At 37.6% G+C, this 15,253-nt stretch overlaps 1 protein-coding gene across 1 annotated transcript in view; it reads left to right on the top strand.

The window, feature by feature from the left end:
• LOC103212824 (phospholipid-transporting ATPase ABCA3-like) overlaps nt 1-15,253 on the top strand; it is a 129,843-nt gene that overhangs the window by 21,966 nt on the left and 92,624 nt on the right. The window contains exon 5 of the mRNA XM_007958762.1: nt 14,772-14,987. Within this exon, the coding sequence (XP_007956953.1) occupies nt 14,772-14,987 (216 nt within the window). The remainder of the gene's footprint in view (nt 1-14,771; nt 14,988-15,253) is intronic.

The following is a 15,253-nucleotide window of genomic DNA, read 5'->3' as shown; positions in this document are numbered from 1 at the left end:
TTAAGTTTGTGTGTCAACTTGGATGGGCCTGGTTGAGTGGCTGGGCAGCTGGTGGTAGTTATTCCCCATGATGAGACTGGCAGTCAACTCCATGGTGGGATCTACCACAAGAAGCTGAGTAGCTACTTTAGGGATGTGGTCTGCTTTGTGTATTTAAGGAGAAGTTTTGGGAATGGCCTTTAGCTTATGCCATGCTTGAACCCTGCATGTAGCCGTGTCGTTGTTCAACAGCCTGCCATGCCCTGCCATTCTTGGGACTTTCAGTGTATTGAATCAATGGCCTACTATGTGGTTTGGTAACATTGGGACTGAGCCATTTTGTTTGTCAACCTTGCGCTTGTCAGCCTCAGCAGCCAGTAGCTGCCTGAGTGAAGAGATGCCTCTAGCTTCAATGGGCTGGCAGCAAAAGGCAGAGCTGAAGCCCAAGGTCAAGGAGCTTTCACACAGCCCCTAGAGCCTGGCACTTGGAACTCAGACTTCTAGCCTCCAAAAATTGTAAGAATAAACTCCTGTTTGTTAAAGCCATCCCATTTGTGGTATTTTTCTGTTAGAGCAACACTAGGTAACTGGAACAACAACCAAATATTATATTTCCATGAAAACTATCTTTTAAAATGTAAGGAGAAATTAAGACATTCCCAGGAAAACAAAAACTGAGAGAGTTCATCACCAGCAGACCAGATCTACAAGATAAAGGGAATTCTTCAGTCTGAAATGAAGGAACACTAGACATTTTCCTGAATCCACATAAAGAAACAAAGAATACTAGTAAAGATGACTTAAAAGTAAATATAAAAGACAGTGTTAATTGTAATCCTCAGGGCACTCTCTAAGAAAATAACTCAGAAATTATATTTTAAAAAGCCAAAGGAACTCTAATGTTACACTAAACCAAAACCAAAAACAGGAGCTAGAAAATACATATTTAACACAAAAGAAATCAGAGATCTGAGGAACAAAATAAAGTATGACATAAACAACAAAAAAGTAATTCTTTTTTTAAAAAAATCCATTTTATTGAAATATAATTTATGTATACAGTGAAATACACAAAACTAAACTGACATGGGTCAGTGAATTCTTTTTTTTTGCAGTATTCCTTCCCCCCACCCCTGGCAACCAACACAGTTACCTTCCATATGTAAACCTTTCCTTGACTCTCCACAACAACGAACTAAGACTATATTTGTCCTTCTGTGATTGACTTATTTCACTCAGCATAATGCCCTCCAAGTTCATCCATGTTATGTGGTGTTTTGCTGACTCTACATTATTCTTCAATGTTTCAGAGTATTCCATTGTGTGTATGTACCACAGTTTGGTTACCCATTCTTCTGTTGATGGGCACAGAGGTTGTTTACATCTTTTGGCCATTGTAATTATAATTTTGTTACGTGCTTTTTCATGGTGTTGATTTCTTTGTTCCATATAATTTTCTATGAATTGTGTTATCACTTCCTCCATTGCTATTGTTTTAGTATTTGCTAAATATTTGTGCTGGTCCTGTTTTTCATTTTGATGTAAAGGTTTATCTTTTTTTTTTTTTTTTAGGCACAGGGTAACTGTAATTTAGAGTTTTCTTCCCAAGTTTATAACAGTCCATTCTATCTTGTAGTTGTCTTGACTTCCCTACCATTTAGAAGTTCTGTAACTACACACTTTTTCCTTTTTGGTTTGTAGTTGTCCTCATACGTTAATTGATGTTGCTGGTTCTCTGTTTACAATCTTGTAGGCTTTTTTACTTTGGATACTTCTATAACTGGGTTGGTTTCTGGGTCATGTCATCATGTGTGTTAATGGTCAGTTATTGCTTGCTGTTTATAGTTCGCTGTCCAAAGGATTCCCTTTAACATCTCTTGTAAGGTTGGTCTGTTTTTAACAAATTCCCTTAATTTCAGCTTATCAGGAATAGTCCTAATCACCATCATATTTGAGGGACAATTTTGCTGGGTATGTAGTTCTTGTCTGGAAATTTTTCTTTTTCAGGGCTTTATATGTACCATCCCATTGTCTTCTCACCTGAATGGTTTCTGCCGAGAAATCAGAGCTTAGTCTTATTGGTTGCCCATTGTAGGTAACTTTTTGTTTTTCCCATGCAGCTTTCAGGATTCTCTCTTTGTCTTTGGTTTTGGTGAGTTTGATGATGATATGCCTTGGTGATTTTTTTGGGGGGTGTATCCTGTTTGGGGTTCATTGGACTTCTTGAATGGATGTGTTCTCATCTTTCATCATACCAGGAAAATTCTCTTCCACAAATCTTTGACAATTTTTTCTGTGGTTTTATTGGTCTCTTCCTGTTCTGGAATTCTGGAGACACATAGGTTGTTCCTTTTGATGGTATCCCACATGAACCTTAGGCTTTCTTCATTTTGTTTTGATCTTTTTTCTGATTGATCCCTTTCCAAAGAAATATTGAGATATTTACCTTCAACCTCACTAATTCTGTCTTCCATTGATTCAGTTCTACTCCTTTGCCCATTCAATGTGTTATCTATTTCTGACAATTTAGTATTAGTCTTCTGGATTACTGTCTGTATATCATTTCTAGTTTTTCATTCATTTCATCATTTTCTTCTTATATTGTCTTTTGAAATTGTTCTAAGGTCTTCCCTGTATTCTCCTGAATTTTGTCAGTGTTTTCCTTGATTTGTCCCTCAATTCGTTGAAGGTATCTAAATAAAATTCTTTTGAATTCCTTATCAGGGAGTTCCAATGTTGCATCTTCCTCAGGGATATGTTTTGGGTCTGTATGCTGGTCCCTTGTTTCTCCTTCTTTATCTTGTTTCTTTTTGTGGACTGTGGTGCTCTGTTATCTCCAAGGCATTGTGACATTTTTGTGTTTATATTTAATTGGTGATTGGTATGTTGGAGTGACTTGCCCACAATTTTTTGTTTTGTTTTGTTTTGTTTGTATGTTATCTATGTAAGCAGGGTACTGTGCTGTGCTCCTCTATTCACTAGTTGGCTGCACTTATATACTCACCACCTGTCTCCTTTCCCATTGTCTGCCTCCCGTATATCCCTGCCATCCTTGGCAAACGAGGCCTATTCTTAGATCCCTGGAATCCAGATGAGAATGCTGTCACTTTAAAATCCAAAATGGCCACTGCTTGTAAACATTCAAAATGGCTGTGCCTTCGGTCACTTTAAATATCAAAATGGCCACTACTTGTAAACAATCAAAATGGCTACATCCTTGGTCACTTTAAGTATCCAAAATGTCCACTGCTTGTAAACAATCAAAATGGCTGCACCCTTTAGAATGTAAAATGTCTGCAGCTCAGGTTGTCTCCCTCCTTGCTGTTTCCCTTTCTAGTCATAGGCCACCAGTGCAGTCATCCCTGCAGCCCTTGGTGAATAGGGCTGATCTTTAGGTCAATTCTCAGGTCCCAACACCACTTGAAATATTCATGCTTTGGTCCCATCAGAGTAGTTGACAGTCTGCAGTTCCAACCATTCATGCTTACTGTTTTTGTTCAGTTTTTCTACTAGTTGGTGCCTAATACATTTCTGTATACTTCCTTTAAAAGCTCAGGGCTCCAGGATTATCTTCTGTATCTCTGTCATTTGGTTTCTCTTTTCTTTATTGAAGAGGGTCTCTGTAGCTTGTCTGTCTATTCCTCCATCTTACCAAAAGTAGTAATTCATTTCTTAGTAAATTACATTAAATGTAAATGGGTTAAACTCTCTAATTAAAAGATACAGTTTGACAGAATGGCTTTAAGAAATGATTCAACTATATGCTGTCTAAAAGAGAATCTAGATTAAAAGACAGTGATAGCTTGAGAGTGAAAAGATGGAGACAGTGAAAAGGAGAGTGGTGTGACTGTAATAATTCCATTCAAGTTTTTCTCACTTAAGTCAATATATTGATAAGTTTTGCTTGTTTGAAATGCATCGTTATTGACATCTATTCATTCATTGAATGAATAAACAAAACATCCAATGGGATGTTTCTTAGCAATAACAAGGAATGGAATACTGACCACATGCAACAATATGAATGAACCCTGAAAACATTGTTAGGTGCCGTTGTGTCAGTTTTGGCTCACAGTGACCCTATATACAACATAATGAAACACTGCCAAGTCTGGCACCATCCTCACAATTGTTGCTATACTTGAGCCCATTGTTGCAGTGACTGTGTCAGTCCAACTTATTGATGGATTTGAAATTTTTCAATTTTTTCATTGACTGATTGAAAACATGCTAAGTGAAAGAAGCCAGACACAAAAGACTACATATTGTATGAGGTCATTTATATAAAATGTCTATAATAAGCAAATTCATAGACAGAGAAAGCCAATTAGTGATTTCCAGGCAGTCCAGGGTGAGGGGAAAAAGGTAATGAATAAATAGGTACAAGATTTCTTTCAGGGATGATGAAAATATTCTGGAATAGATAGTAAGGATAGTTGTACAACATTGTAAATGTATTAAAATATACTTACACTTTTAAGTTAAAATGGTGAATTTTATGTTAACGTTACCTCACTTAACATAAAAATGATGCTAGGAGAACTGAACTTCCATTTTGAATTTAATAGAGTTCACCTCTACTTTACACCACATCCAAGGAGCTCTGGTGGCATAGTGCCTAAGGCATTTGACTGCTAACCAGTTCAAACCCACCAGCCACTCCTCAGAAGGAAGACTGTGCAATCTACATTCGTAAAGATACTGCCTCAGAAACCCAAGGAATTGCTGAGTCAGAATTGACTCCACAGTAGTGTTTTTTTTTTTTTTTTTTTTAATACCACATACACAGTCCCATTTCCAGGTGGATTTCAGATCTAAATATGAAAGGCAAAATTAAAGTTAAGGGAAGTTGACATAGTAGAATATTACCATGGCTTTAGTGTAGTAAATATTTTTTTTTAAACCAAGCATTCAGATAACCATAAAGGAAGGGATAGATACATGTATTTACCTGAGCATTTACTTTTGTTCATCTAAAGATGTTATTAATAGAATGGAAAAGCAAAATACCATGTGAGAGATGACAGTAGCCATATTTCTGACCAAAAAAAAAATTGTATACAGTTTAAGAAATCCAAATAGAATGATATCTCAATAGTAAAAATGGGTGCTACTTAAAAAGGAAATACACAAATTGTTAATAAGTATATTTTTAAAGCATCCAACTTCACAATTTATCAGGGAAATACAAATTTAAACCACAATGAGATATCATTACATATTTGCTCTAATGGCCAATATTAGAAACTGATAATATTAAGTCTTATCAATGTTGTGGAGCAACAGGACACTGTTGGAGTACAATCCAGCATTATCTTTTAAAGTTGTAAATAGAAAATACCTGTGACCCAGTTATTCCAGTCTTTCTTATGTACCCAATAGAAATGTATGTACATATTCACCAAAAAGCACATAAGGGAAACTTGTGGAATCATTATTCACAATAATCAAACACTTCCATCAAGAGCAAAATGGATAAATACTTTTTATATGCTCATCAAGGGAACACTACATAGTAACACTAAAGAATGAATTACAACTACACTGACCAATATGGATGAATCTCAACTTTTATGTTCAGTGGAAGAAATCAGATACAAAATAATATAGATTATATAATTACATTTATAAATTTCAAAATACAGATAATACTACACTATAATATTTCAGAGAAATTTTGGTCAATGTTCAGCCTTTTTAGGAGGTAGCATACGATCAAGAACCGATGGTGTTGAAGGAAGGAGTCCAAGCTGCACTTAAGGCATTGGCAAAAAACAAGGGTAGAGGAATTGATGGAATACCCACTGAGACCTTTCAACAAACAGAGGCAGTGCTGGAGGCACTTACTCCTTTATGCCAAGAAACTTGGGAGACAGCTACCTGGCCAATCAATTGGAAGAGATTGATATTATATTTGTGTCCATTCCAAAGTAAGGTAATCCAATAAAATGTGGAAATTATTGAACAATATCATTAATACTACATACAAGGAAAATTTTGCTGATGATAAATTAAAAAGTGTTTGCAGCAGTAGACAGGTAATTGCCAGAAATTCAAGCTAGATACAGAAGAAGGATATCATTGTTGATGTCAGATGGATCTTTTCTGAAAGCAAAGGATATCAGAAACATGTCTGTTGTTGTTAGGTGCCTTCAAGTTGTCTTTGACTCATAGGGACCCTGTGCACAGCAGAATGAAACACTGCCTGGTCCCACACCAGCTCCATGATCCCTGCTATACTTGAGTCCGGTCGCCGTAGCCACTGTATCAATCCATCTCATTGAGGGCCTTCTCCTCTTTCATGGACCCTCCATCTTACCAAGCATGAAATCCTTCTCCAAAGAATGGTCCCTTCTGATAATATGACCAAAATAGGTGAGACAAAGTCTAGCCATTTTCGCTTCCAAGGAGCTTTCTGACTGCACTTCCTCCAGGACAGATTTGTTATTTCTTTACCAGTCCATGGTACTTTCAGCATTCTTTGTCAGCACCACAACTCAAAAGCATCAGTTCTTCTTCAGTCTTCCTAATTAATTGTCCAGCTTTCACATGCATATGAGGCAATTGAAAATATGATGGCTTGTGTCAGGAACACCCTAATCCTCAAGGAGACATCTTTGCTCCTCAGCACTTGAAAGAGGTCTTTTGCAGATGACTTGCCCAGTGCTATACATCATCTGATGTCCTGACTTCTGCTTCCATTGGTGTCAATTGTACAACGAAGCAATGAGATGTCTTTGACAACTTCAATCTTTTTCTCCATTTATCATGATGCTGCTTATAGGTCCAATTGTGAGGATTTTTGTTTTCTTTATATTGAGATGGAATCCATACTGCAGACTATTATTCAGTCCTCATCAGTAAGTGCTTCAAGTTATCCTCACTTTCAGCAACAAATTTGTGACATCAGTGTATTGCAGGTTGATAATTATTCTTCCTGCAATCCTGATGCCATGTTCTCCTTCATATAGTCCAGCTTCTTGGATTATTTGCTCAGCATACAGATTAAATAGGTATGGTGAAAGGATACAACCCTGGCACACTCCCTTCTTGATTTTAAACCACGAAGTGTCCCCTTGTTCTGTTCGAATGACAGCCTCCTGGTCTATGTACAGGTTCCTCATGAGTACAATCAAGTCTTCTGGAATTCCCATTCTTCTCAATGTTATCCACAATCTGTAATGATCCACACAATCAAATGCTTTTGCATAGTCCGTAAAACACAAGTAAACATCTTTCTGGTATTCTCTGCTTTTTGCCAAGATCCATCTGACATAAGCAATGATATCCCTTGTTCCACATGCTCTTCTGAATCCAGCTTGCACCTCTGGAAGTTCTCTGTCAATATACTGCTGCAACCATTTTTTATTATCTTCAGTAAGATTTTACTTGTGTGTGATATTAATGATATTGTCTGATAATTTCCACATTCTGTGGGCTCACCTTTTTTTGAAATGGGTACAAATACCCATCTCTTCCAGGCAGCTAGCCAGCTAGCTGTCTTCCAAATCTCTTGGCATAACCGAGTGAGTGGCTCCAGTGGGGCATCCGTTTGTTGAAACATCTCAATGGCTATTTCGTCAATTCCTGGAGATTTGTTCTTCAACAATTCCTTCACTGCAGCTTTGACTTCTTCCTTCAATATCATTAGTTCTTGATCATATGCTACCTCCTGAAATGGATGAAGATCTACCAGTTATTTTTGGCACAGTGACTCTGTGTATTCCTTCCATCTTCTTTTGATGCTTCCTGCATCATTCAATATTTTGCCCATATCTTTCAGTATTGCACTCAAGTCTTAAATTTTGTCCTCAGTTCTTTCAGCTTGAGAAATGTCAATTCTGTCCTTCCCTTTTAGTTTTCTAACTCCAAGTCTTTGCACATTTCATTATAGTAATTGACTTTGTCTGCTCTAGCTGCTCCTTGAAATCTTCTGTTCAGCTCTTTTATCACATCATTTCTTCCATTTGCTTTGTCTATTCTCCACTCAAGGACAAGCTTCAGAGTCTCTTCTGTCATCCATTTTAGTATTTTCTTTTTTTCTTGTCTTTTAAATGACCTCTTGCTTTCTTCATGGATGATGTTCTTGATGGCATCCCACAATTCCTCTGGTTTTTGGTCATTGGTATTCAGTGCATCAAATCTATTCTTTAGATGGTCTCTAAATTCAGGAGGGATAAATTCAAGATCATATTTTGGCTCTCATGGACTTGTTTTAATTATCTTCAACTTCAAGTTGAACTTGCATATAAACAGTTGATAGTCTGTTCCACCATCAGCTCCTGGCCTGGTTTTGGCTGAAGACAATGAGCTTTTCCATCGCTTCTTGCCACAGATATAGTCAATCTGATTCCTGTGTATTCCATCTGGTGATGTCCATGTGTATACTCACTGTTTGTGTTGCTGTAAAAAGGTATTTTTAATGATTAAGTCATTGGTCTTGCAAAATTCTGCCATGCAATCTCCAGCATTATTTCTGTCACCAAAGCCAGATTTTCCAACTACTGGTGATTCTTCTTTGTTTCCAACTTTTGCATTCCAGTCACCAGTGATAATTAACACATCTTGATTGTATATTTGTTCAATTTCAGACTGCAGAAGTTGATAAAAATCTTCAATTTTCTCATCTTTTGCTTTGGTGTTTGGTGCATAAATTTGAATAATAGTCTTCAAGGACTGGTCTTCCTTGTAGGCATATGGATATTATCCTATCACTGACAGCCTTGTACTTCAAGACAGATCTTGAAATATCCTTTGTGATGATGAATGCCACACCATTCCTCTTCAATTTTTCATTCCTGGCATAGTAGACCATGTGGTTTTTCTGATTCAAAATGTCCAAAACCAGTCCACATCAGCTCACTAATGCCTTGTATATCAATCTTTATGCATTCTATTTAATTTTTTACAACTTCCAATTTTCCTAAATTTATACTTCATACATTCCATGCTCTGATTATTAATGGATGTTTTTAGCTGTTTCTCCTCAATTTGAGTCAGGTCACATCAGTAAATGGAAATCTCAAAAGGTTTACTTTATCTGTATCAGTAAGGTTGGTTCGACTCTGATGATGCCACTCTTTCCCAGTCCTATTTTGAAAGCCTTCCAACCTAAGTGGGTTGTCCTCCTACACTGTATCATACCGTGTTTCTGGGCTAGTCATATGGTTGCCTAGTATTGTAATGGACAGTGTATCTCTGCTATTCATAAGGTTTTCCCCGGTCAATTCTTTGAGAAATGGATGGCCCCTTCCTTCTTCCTAGTTGTTTCAGTCTGCAAGCCATGCTGAAACCTGTGCACCTTGTGCAACCCCACTAGCATTTGAAACACCAGTTGCACAACCTCAAGCAACATGCCACCACAGTACGACACTCTGACAAACAAGTTTGTCTCCCTTAGCTATTAGAAACTTGTCCACCCTCCCCTCACCTAGTTCTCTGCTGCTTGCTCACTCTCTCCTGGATGCCCTGGCTTTCCTTTCCTTTCCCCTCTGCCTTACCTGCCACTTCGGCATTGGGACCTGTGTCCCTCCCCTTACCTGAATCCCTCTGCCACTTGCTCACTCTCTCCTCGACACCCTGGCTTTCCTTTCCAGAAATTCAAGCTGTATTCAGAAGAGGATGTGGAATGAAGGAGATCACTGCTGATGTCAGATGGATCTTGGCTGAAAGCAAAGAATACCAGAAAGATGCTTACCTGTGTTTTATTGACTATGCAAAGACATTTAACTGTGTGGGTCATAACAAATTATGGATAACATTACAAAGAATGAGCATTCCAGAGCACTTAATTGTGCTTATGAGGAAATTGTACATAGACCAAAAAGGCAATCACTCAAACAGAACAACAGGATACTGCATGGTGTCAAGTCAGGAATGGTGTGCATTTGGTTGTATCCTTTCAATCTGTATGCTGGTCAGTTAATACCAGCAGCTAGTCTATATGAAAAAGAATGTGACATCAGGATTGGAGGAGGCTCATTACCAACTTGCAATATACAGATTATAAAGCCTTACTTGCTGAAAGTGAAGATGACTTGAAGCATTTACTGATGAAGATCAAACACTACAGCATACTACAAACATACATATGGATGTATGGATTACATCTCAGCATAAAGAAAACAAAAATCCTCACAGATGGACCAGTTAACAACGTCACAATAAATGGGGAAAAGACTCTGGTTGTGAGGGATTTCATTTTTCTGGAATTCATATTCAACAACCATGAAAGCAACAGTCAAGAAATCAGATGTCGTATTGCACTGGCTACATCTGCTGCAAAAACCCCTTTAAAGTGTTAAAGAGGAAAGATGTCACTTTGATAATAAGGTGCACCTGACCCAACCCATGGTATTTTCAGTAGCCTAATATTCATGTGTAAACTGGATAGTGAGTAAGGGAGACTGAAGAAAAATTTATGCATTTGATTTGTGGTGTTGGTGAAGAATATCACAAATACTATGAACTGCCAGAACAAACCTGTCTTGGAAGAAGTATGGCCATAATGTTCCTTAGAAGCAAGAATGGCCAGACTTCATGTACTTTGGTCATGTCCCCAGAAGGGACCCACATCTGGAGAAGGATATCTTGCTTGGTAAAGTAGAGGGGTCAGTGAAAAAGGGGAAGACCCTTAATGAGATGGATTGACAGTGGCTGCAGCAATGGGCTTAAGCATAACACTTGTGAAGACTGAGCAGTGTTTCATCTATTGTAGATACAGTGGCTGTGAATTGGAGCCAATATGATAAATGTAACAATAGCAATATTTCAGAAAGGATGCTGTAAGGTAATACTATTATGCAATATGTAAAGAAAATATTTGATCTTCAGTAAGTGCTTCAACTCCTCTTAGCTTTCAGCAAGCAAGGTTGTGTCATCTGCATATCATATGTTGTTAATAAGTCTTCCTCCACTCCTGATTTCAATTTCTTTTTCATACAGTCCAGCCTCTTAGATTATTTGCTCATCATACAGATTGAATAAGTATGGTGAGAGCATAGAACTCTAATACGCACTTTTCCTGAATTTAAACTATGTGGTATCCCCTTGTTCTGTTCTAATGACTGCCTCTTGGTCTATGTACAGGTTCCTCATGAGCATAATTGATTGTTCGGAAATTCCCATTCTTGTTAGTGTTAGCCAAAGTTTGATATGATCCACAGAGTTTAATGCCTTTGCATAGTCAATAAAACACAGTAAACATCTTTCTGGTGTTCCTTGCTTTCAGCCAAGATCCATCTGACATCAGTAATGATATCCCTCATTCCATGCCCTCTTCTGAATCTGGCTTGAATTTCTTTCAGTTCCCTGTTGAAGTACTGCTGCTATTGTTTTTGAATTATCTCCAGCAAAATTTTATTTGTGTATTATATTAATGATATTGCTCAATAATTTCAACATTTTGTTGGATCACCTTTCTTTGGTACGGGCACAAATAAGGATCTTTTCCAGTCAGCTGGCCAAGTGGTTGTCTTCCAAATTTCTTAGTATAGATGAGTGAGTTCAACCAGCTTTGCATTCATTTGTTGAAACATCTTAGTTGGTATTCTGTCAGTTCCTGGAGACTTTTTTTTTTTTTTTTTTTTTTTTTTTTGCCAGTGCCTCAGTACAGTTTGGACTTCTTCCTTCAGTTTCATTAGTTCTTGATCATATGCCACCTCCTGATATGGTTGAACATCCACCAATTCTTTTTAATACAGTGACTCTGCATATTCCTTCCATCACGCAACTCATATGCATATGAAAACTGGACAATGAATAATGAAAACTGAAAAGTAATTGGTGCATTTGAATTGAGGCATTGGAGAATATTGAATATACCATGGACTGCCAGAGTATGAACAAATCTGTCTTGGAAGAAGTCCAACTAGAATATTTCTTAGAAGCAAGAATGGTGAGACTTTGTCTCTCATCCTTTTGCCATGTTATCAGAAGGCACCAATCCCTGGAGGAGGATATCATGCTGGGTAAAGTAGAGGGTCAGTGTAAAAGAAGACCCTCAATGAGCTGGATTAACACAGTGGTTGCAACAATGTGCTCAACCATAGCAATGATTGTGAGGAAGGCGCAGGACTGGAAAATGTTTTGTTCTGTTGTACATGGGGTCACTGAATCAGAACCAACTTGAGGGCACCTAACAACAACAAGAAAGAAAAGAAATGTTTATGATGAATGCCAGCATAATGGTTACATGGGTTAGAGGAGTTCATAATGTGTTTCCTTGAGTATTGTTATTGTGGTGGTTGCCTAGGGGTTGTTTTATGATAATTCATTTATGCTTTGTGCACTTGTTGGAGTATGTGTTATATTTCATAATAAAGAAGTTAAAATATTTATTTGAAATTTTTTTAAATTTTTATTTGTAGCTTAATTTGGATAGAATTTACATATTCATAATGTGGGTCTTCTGGTTCAAGAACAGAGTACGTTGCTTATTTATTCAACAAAGTTTTGAATACTCTTTAAAATAGATTATGATTAGTGAGATTAAAGGCATTATAAGCTTTTGAACACAGTGACTCCTAGGCTACCCCAACTTTTATTTCATTACCTCTTTAAATTTATTCCATTTGGGTTTATAGTATGCTTAGGCAGAAACAAACAACCATAGCTATAGGTGTTGTATTCAACCACGTTCTACTAATCCTCTCTGTTGCTGTTGCTACTACAGTCAAGAATGTCAGACATCACCTGCATAATGGCTAGTGTTAGCTTACTTTTTACTTCTCAGCTGTCTGCTACATATGTAATTACCCAAAGGAACAACTCTGTCATTTGTGGAGAAACTGAGATGCAGATTTCAATAAATTTATTTCCTTTAACAGCTATAGGTCTTCCCCTTCCTCCTCCCACATTCTAATATAGATTCCTCTAATTTTGTGTTAAGGAGCTCTGGTTGAGTAGTAGTTAAAGCATCCAGCTGCTAACCAAAAGGTCAGAAATTCAAAACCACCAGCCTTTCCATGTATAAAGATGAGGTTGTCTGCTTCCATAAAGATTTGCAGCCTTGGAAACCCTGTGAAACAGTTCCACTCTGTCCTAAAGAATCACTATGAGTTGGAATCAACTCACTGGCAGTGGAGTTTTTTGGGATTTAATTTTGTGCTGCAGTCCTTGGGTTGTGCAAATCAATAAGCACTATACTACTAGCCAAAAGGTTTGTGGTTCAAATCCACCCAGAGGCACTTCAGAAGATATTGTTGTTAGGGGTCATTGAGTCATCTCTGACTCAAAGCAACTCTGTCTACAAGAGAATGAAACACTGCCCAGTCTTGCACCATCTTCACAATTTTTGTTATGCAGAAGAGCTAAATAAAACACTCCATCAATTGGGCCTTATAGACATCTACAGAGCACTTCACCCAACAGCGACACAATATACATTCTTCTTCAGTGCACGTGGAACTTCTTCCATGATAGACCTTATGTTAGCCCATAAAGCAAGCCTTAATAAATTTAAAAACAATTTTTGTTATGCTTGAGCCTGTTGTTGCAGCCACTGTGTCAGTCCATGTCATTGAGGGTCTTCCCTTTTTCACTGACCCCTGCTTTACCAAGCATGATATCCTTCTCCAGACACTGGCTTTTTCTGACAACATGACCAAGGCACATGAAATTAAATCTGGCCATTCTCACTTCTAAGAAGCATTCCAGCTGTATTTCTTCAAAGACAGACTTCTTCATTCTTCTGGTATTCCATGGTATATTCAAATTCTTTGCCAGTACCACAATTCAAATGCATCAGGTCTTCTTTGGTCTTTCTTATTCATGATTCAGCTTTCATATGCATCTGAAGCTATTGAAAATACCATGGCTTGGGTCAGGTGCACCTTAGTCTTCAAAGTGACATCTTTGCTCTTTAATGCTTTAAAGAGGTCCTTTGCAGCAGATGTGCCCAGTGCAATACGATATCTGATTTCTTGACTGCTGCTTCCATGGGTGTTGACTGTGGATCCACATAAAATGAAATTCCTGACATCTTCAATCTTTTCTCCATTTATCATGATGTTGTTTATTGGCCCAGTTGTAAGGATTTTTGCTTTATTTATGTTGAGTTGTAATCTATACTGAAAGCTGTAGTCTTTGATCTTCACAGTAAGTGCTTCAAGTCTTCTTCACTTTGAGCAAGAAAGGCTGTGGCATCTGCATAGCACAGAAGATAGGCATGGTGATATGCTTCCAAAAGATCACAACCACTGAAACCTTATGCAGCACAGTTTGCTCTGAAACTCATGAGGTCACCACTAGGGAACTGACTCCACAGTAATTGATAATTTTGTGTTTCACTGTCTGATTTTCAATGTTAATTGGAAAAATTGAAATTTGAGGCCCCTGAGTGGTTAGGGTGAATGTAGGGGGAGCCAAGTAGTAGAATATAGCCCAAGTCCAAATCTAAAGATGGATAGCAGAGTAAGGTAGGCTCTGTCATAGCAGAATAACCAGAGGGAAAATCTCTCTAGATATAGTTTCTCATGAGAGAAATACTCTACTTCCTGAAAAAGTTGAAGGTTCAATTATTAGGGACAAGTATACTGAGTTTGTTGATAAACTTTAAAATAAATAAAACTATAATATTGTTTGGTGAAGAAGAGGTGGAAAACTTATTTCATGTTTATTTGCTAAGGCTTCTTCTTTTTTTTTTTTAAAGAGGCAAACTGATTAATTAATAAATAATTATTTGATAAATAAAGACAGGATTTGCTGTATCCTTTTCTAAATGTTCTGGTTGGATTTATTTCCACACTTGCCCTTCACCTTACCTTTATCTCTGTACTCTGTGTTTCAGGGAGTATTCAAATACTGCAATGTGGATGTATTTGTCATGGATTACCACTTTCTGGACATAATGATGATCTTCGTGCTGTATGGCTGGTCTACCATTCCCCTCATGTACCTGCTGAGCTTTCTGTTTTCTAAAAGTACTACTGCATACATCAAGCTCATCCTATTCAACTACTTATCAGGCATTTTCAGTCTCTATGTAGACACCGCAGTACGATACATGGGTAAGCAATTAAGAAAATATCTTCTCCAGAAGACAGCAGTAGATAATAGAGAGGTGTGGGCTTGCATCCATCTAAGAATATTAGCAGACAATTAAGTTCTAGGTTTTTCGGGAACCCCTGTACTTTTGTTTTTCTTTTTTCTTTTTCTCCTATTGTGATTTGGGTGAAGATTTACATACCAAATTCACTTTCCCTACAGCAGTTCACATATACTTTGTCTCATGACATTCACCACAGTTTACTACAATGCAACAGCTCCCCTCCCA

The sequence above is a fragment of the Orycteropus afer genome, unplaced genomic scaffold (genome assembly GCF_000298275.1).
Source record: "Orycteropus afer afer isolate SDZICR_OR568_19922 unplaced genomic scaffold, OryAfe1.0 scaffold01125, whole genome shotgun sequence".
In the NCBI taxonomy this organism is placed as follows: Eukaryota; Metazoa; Chordata; class Mammalia; order Tubulidentata; family Orycteropodidae; genus Orycteropus; species Orycteropus afer.
This window is presented reverse-complemented; position numbering and strand designations above follow the sequence as displayed.